At 41.4% G+C, this 6,162-nt stretch overlaps 1 protein-coding gene across 3 annotated transcripts in view; it reads right to left on the bottom strand.

The window, feature by feature from the left end:
* The window catches only part of CENPU (centromere protein U), a 26,387-nt gene that overhangs the window by 19,719 nt on the left and 506 nt on the right, over positions 1 to 6,162 (bottom strand). The window contains exons 1-3 of one of the 3 annotated variants that reach the window (XM_006026612.3): positions 4,784 to 5,004; positions 3,853 to 3,904; positions 2,788 to 2,905 (exon numbers count right to left, since the gene is read on the bottom strand). In XM_006026612.3, coding sequence (XP_006026674.1) covers positions 2,788 to 2,905; positions 3,853 to 3,885 — 151 coding nt within the window. In that variant the 5' untranslated portion in view covers positions 3,886 to 3,904; positions 4,784 to 5,004. Of the gene's footprint in view, positions 1 to 2,787; positions 2,906 to 3,852; positions 3,905 to 4,783; positions 5,005 to 6,162 lie in introns of those variants that run through there. The other 2 variants (XM_006026614.3, XM_006026613.3) reach the window with 2 other exon arrangements.

A 6,162-nucleotide genomic window follows, 5' to 3' on the forward strand; every position in this document is an offset into this window, starting at 1 on the left:
GCAGGGTGCTGCACTTGGGCAGTAGTAACCAGCAGCACACTTACAAGATGGGAAACTCGCTTCTTGAGAGCACGGAGGCAGAAAGGGATCTTGGAGTCATCACTGACTCCAAGATGAACATGGGCCGACAATGCGAGGTCACGGTCGGCAGGGCTAACCGGACCCTATCGTGCATCCACAGGTGCATCTCAAATAGGGCCAAGGAGGTGATCCTCCCCCTCTACGCGACACTGGTCAGGCCGCAGCTGGAGTACTGTGTCCAGTTCTCGGCACCCCACTTCAAGAGGGATGTGGACAACATTGAGAGGGTCCAGAGAAGGGCCACCCACATGATCCGGGGACAGCAGGGCAGACCCTACAATGAGAGGCTACGGGACCTGAACCTGTTCAGCCTTCACAAGAGAAGGCTAAGGGGGGACCTTGTGACCATCTATAAACTCACTGGGGGGTGGATGTAGGCATCAGCCTACCTCCGAGACTGCTGACATGCAAGCGAAAAAACACAGGGTGGTGCTCACATACTGGCTAGATCAGGGGCAGGCAATTATTTTGGGCAGAGGGCCGCTTACTGAGTTTTGGCAAGCCATCGAGGGCCGCATGACAGGCAGCCCAGGGCAGATTAATATTAATTTTCTAAATTTTTTAGGGGCCCCGTGGGCCAGATACAATGGTGTAGTGGGCTGCATTTTGCCCACCCCTGGGCTAGATGTACAGTCCCTCTGTGAGAACCCTGGAACTGGTGGATAAGTAAGATTGGGGGTTATTTTGTTTTCATTGCCTGCATTACTCTTATCTGTTATCACTGTGTATCAATAAAATTTGCCTATTATCAAATGGAAAGTCACGGTTGGTCTGAGGGTTTGGGCTCACCCAGAAAAAGTATCAGGACTGGGTCATAAATCCAGTGCCAACATCAGACACAGATTTGCATATTCCTAAAGCTTGCAAACCATGCTCTTTCACTGGCATTTTAAACACTGTTCGGTATTCTATGTCTTGTTGCTGCATATTGATAAATCCGACTTCCAGCTCCCACCCTCCCTCATACTGTAATTGCTTTTAAGAGATGTTATCAGAGGACAATCATGTCTGCTACAGTTAAGATAAAGAAGTTGCATGACTACTAAATACACGTGAGGAAAAGATTAAGAAACTGGGTTTGAAGTGGTAAGAAACTTAAAGCCTTAGCATGGTTCTACAGAAAATTCTCTTTCCTTCCCACATTCCTCTACCACTGTCATTTTTCACCTATCAAAATATATTGAGACTGACAATTAACCACTGTTCCTGAGATGGGTCACTCATCAGGTTCCAAAATTCCAATTCTGTTCCAGAGGAAAGGCAGCTGCTTTACCAATTTTAGTGTATGCATGCAATAATTTTTGGTTAGATCCAGATGAACAAACCATGATTACTGCCTCTCCTTTTTGACTGATGTAAGCCAGGGGTGCTCAGGCTCCAGCCTGTGGGCCAGATCTGGCTCCTGGCACTGAGCCATTTGGCTGGGTGGTACAGAGCCCAATCCTAGCACACAGAGGCAAGTGGAGGCTCCCAAAGCCCAATCCTGGTGTGCAGAACCAGCCAGAGGTAGTGTAGAGCCCTGGAGTTCAATCCCCAAATGCAGGGCCAGGTGGAGCTGATGCAGAGCCCCCAAAACCCAATCCCAGTACACTGGACCCCAGGGATCAAGCCCAACAGGCAGGGATGGCACAGTGCCTGATCCTGGCACGTGGAGTCCAATCTGGCCCATGGACCAGCTCCACACTCCTCATCTGGCCCACAGGATCAAAAAGTTGAACACCACCAATATAAGCTGATAAGGGGATAGTTAGAGAAAGGTCAAGTACCTTTGGTCAAACTTATACAATGTTTGCATATGCCTTTATGGTTTTTAATTCAACTCCTAGAATCAGTTTGAGACAGAAGAACAAACTAGATCATCACATACACATGAGGCAAGACTGTTGTTTTACTTTTTAATGTTGAGTCTAGTACAATTCCAGATACATTTTGGCCATTTCCCTAAAGAGATAAATGATAGATATCACATTTTAGAAGTGGTATTTTTCCTTAATTTCTGAACCACTTAGATACTACTGGAAAACACATTGGCATTTTGATGACATTAGGAAAAATCTTTACAAAAGCATCTGTGGATAGATGTGGTAACTGCTAAGTACCTGTATTGAAGAACAGATCATCATACCCTTAAATCAAGTGTCACATAAACAAAAAAGCCACATCAGTCATTGGGCTCCACATGAAGCATGAAAAGTAGGTTCAATTTTTACCAGAAAATAATGTTTTATGTTTATACTTAAAATATTTCCTTTTTAAAAAATTTGAAAGTAACTACATAGCATCCTTAAAAATACTTAAAATTATTTCCATATATAGTTATAGTGTCATAATAGTTTCACCTCAAAGTTTTTACCAGGCACAGACACAAGAGCCAAATGACCAACAATCAAAGACTTGAAAACATTGCCATTTTATATAACAGCAACTTACAAGATGAGTGTTATCTCGAGCAGTTCCATTTTACAATCTGATATTAGGAATATACTAGCTTCCTGCCTTATCTTTAACTTCTATCTAACAGTTATCTCTGTATTATCTAAGAGCTGCTTGATATTAAAGACTTCAAAAGCCCCAAAATAAATTAGCATGTTTTTCTCTCTCTCTTTTCCCAAGAAGAGGAGCAACCCTTAATATACAGGCTGATGTTTTAGAAATATTTTGCCCATAATGCATGACAGTCATATATTATTCTTTAAAAGTACTAACCAAATGAATCATCAGATTCTTCAAGTTGTCTGGTCTCAGGTACCTTTAATATCCTGGAGACATCAAGTTCATCAGGCGGAAGTAATTTTTTGCATGGGCGCTTTTTGGATTTGTGCTCCTAGGTAGGTATGAAACCAATATCTATTACATCCATCTTTCCAGTATAATACAGATTAAATACAATGAAAAGAAATTGCAAATACTCAAGATCAGAAATATTTTAAATTCTAATTTATGATCATTCTAAGATCACCCCTACCCTACAATCTTTCCCTTCCACACAAATTTACCAAGTTCTCTCTCAAAATGGTTTAGACTTCTTTTCCCAACTACTGGGTCAGAAATTCATTCCAAAACCTTTTTTAAAAATGTCTAAACTAAAATTTGTTTATGACCAATTTATGCCCATTTCATCTGTTTTCTACTATCATCCTTTAACTTCAACAGTGTGTCTCCTTTCCCAGTATTTACTTTAAGAATTTAAGTGTGTAGAATAGTGATGATCTTCCCCCTCATCCTTCATTTTGTTAGGCCAAGTAAGTCAAAACCTTTAAATCTCTTCTAAAAAGTTCTCTCCTTCTCACAATTATCCTATTACCTGTTATTACATTTTTAAAGAGGGGACTGCTGAGCCATCCTGCCAGTTTTATATAGAATTCCCAATGATCTTGAGAAGATTTGTGTATGTGCAAATGAAGGTCAAAGAATCAAATGGAATCATTCCCCTGTACTTCTACTCTCACAAGCATAAAAAAATTCCTTTAGTAAAACTTTGCATCTGTCATTATGACACTGAATGTAAATGCAGCTAATATTTCCAGTTGTGAATACTGTATCAAGTTTCATACTGCACACTTTTTAAACTGTTGTTAGGGTTTGGTAAAATAGCTTCACATTAGCTAAGCAAAATATCCATTTTGCCTAGTTGAGTACTATTCCCATAAAAACTGAAACCATTAAAATCACAAAGTGAGCCCTCTGCCCACAGCACAGATCAGCTTGTAGAGTTTATACTTTTAGGTTTATTTTGCACTCAGCTGGAAAAATAGAAAAAGTACAACTTACATCCTGTTTACTTCTTAAACGATTTCTTTCCATTTTTTTCCTTGAGGCCTCACTGTAAAACACATTAATTGTATAGTTAATTGTAAACTTATTGTAAACTTGTGTTTACAAGCCCATTGCAAATTCAATCTCTTTATGCATCTTTGTAACTGCATATGAAGCATGGCTACATTGCACTATTAAATATGTCTAATTTCTTATCAGTAACAACTTCAGTGGCAAAGAAAATATTCATGTACAAATGTATTCAATATTAAATAAATGACTTGAAAAGATAAACAATCAAGAATTCCTCTTAAATACACTTCTATTTATCAGATGCTGGTGCACAGACAATATTGGCCCAAAGCCACTGCTAGTCCAGAGGAAGTAATTTATAATTAACTTTGTCAGCAGTAAATGACTATTTTTTCCCAGGGCAAGGATTTCTTTGGGTGATATCTTTTATTGGAGCGACTACTGTAGTTAAGATAGTGTTACACTAGCTATACCATTGGCCCAGCAAAGGATGTCACTCTAAGAAATCCTTGCCTTTGTCAATTTCTGGACCATCATGGCTACATCACTGTCACACTACCTATTTTTGCCTGATTCGGTTTCTCTGTTCATCAAACTGGGTTGAAGACAAGTCTTCCCATTCTTATAGAACCTGCTTCAGATGAAACTGGGAGAGAAATCCCACTTAGTCCTACATTCCCAGCCCCAAGATAGTGGTAATCGGCCTCCGGGTGTAAACAGAGGATTTCTTTTTCTTTTTTTTTTTTTTACTTTCTTGCCTGGCTGTTTAGTCCGAGGGCTAGATCCAAAACAAAACAAAACAAAACACCCAACTTGAACACAAACTAGGAGAGAGACAGAATTGAGGTGCCAAATCCAAAAGAGCAATCCAAAAAATCCCTGTTCAACTAAACCTAATCTCAGAAACACTTACACTCACTGAACACCTCTGTGTTGGGTTGTAGAGATCTACCTCTGCATATCTTCAACTAGCTCAGTTGGAGCAGCTCAGGTCCCACCCACTGCCTAAACCAGATCAGAATCCAGGAGCTGGGTTCTTCTCTGCCAACACCCCCAACAGGTCCAGTGCTGTCAGGTGTTCTCAACGAATGTACAAATTAGGAGAGCTGAAATCCGCTTCAGGGTTTAAAACCTACTAGGTATATTGCCCCAAAGAAGAAAGTCCTGTTTATGCAACCTACCGAGATAAGCAAACAGAAATTTCAGAGTGAATTTCATGTGTAAAATACAAAAACTAGGGTTTTTTTGCTAAGGAAAATGAAATATGAACAAGTCACTACAACATCTAATTGGCTGTTATATGATCTGGTAACATAGCTTAAGGGGTCAAATACAAACTAGCTGGGCTACATGCAGTTGGAACCTCAGCGGTCAATGGCTACACTATTATCTGAGCAAGATTTTCTGCTCCATTTTGTTTCTGTATTCAATGTTTGCCAGGCTCCATCTTCTTTTCTAAACTCTTCGCTCTTTAAACTTGGGAAAGGGGATTCTCCATAGAAGGGAAACCTGTAGGTTTGTGTGGTAAAAAGGAGTGACAATTCTGATGGTTGGGGGGGAAACATGTTCCTTTTAAATGTCCCTATTTGCAAACCATAATTGTCATCCCATCCTTTTAAAAGCGAGATGCCTCGGAAGGCACTGCCCACATCACGGATCGCTGCAGGAAGGAAAGGGCTTTCAGAACAGGAAGCTAGGTGTATGATGATTACTATATTTGTATGGTAATTTCAACCCTTGTACACTGTACAATTAATAACAGTAAAAGAGTGCAAAATGCACGATCGCTTCTGAGACAGCTTACTGACACAGCATATACAAACGCCAAGTTGTTCTCCGAGACTTAGCTGACTTTTGGGCTAGCTGTCAGCACTTTCTTATGACTAATTGCCTTGAAATAAAAAAGTGCTTAAATTTGGGAGGGCCCAGTTCTCACTCCTTCACGGCCGTCACAGCGAGCAATAAAAAGCAAAGAACAAGAAAACTTATTTGCATATTTTTTCAGCGTACTAATTTTTCAGCAAACACGTTAATTTTGAGCTTCCAACAGATCATTTCACGTTTAAGGCCTGGCGACGCTGCTACTGTTCCCCCGGGGCCGAGGAAGGTGTTGACCCAGCCCGGGCAGTCCCGAGGCGCGGGAGAAGGCCGCAGCAGCAGCTGCCGAACAAGCCGCCCAAGGGCGAGGTTTGGGAAGCGGGGCGAGCCCAGTCGTGCGGGGGATCGGGGACAGGAACCTCGACCTGGACGGCGACCTCGAGGCCTGGGCTCGGCTCCCACTCAGCCAGCGGC

Source organism: Alligator sinensis, unplaced genomic scaffold (genome assembly GCF_000455745.1).
Source record: "Alligator sinensis unplaced genomic scaffold, ASM45574v1 scaffold354_1, whole genome shotgun sequence".
Classification (NCBI taxonomy): Eukaryota; Metazoa; Chordata; order Crocodylia; family Alligatoridae; genus Alligator; species Alligator sinensis.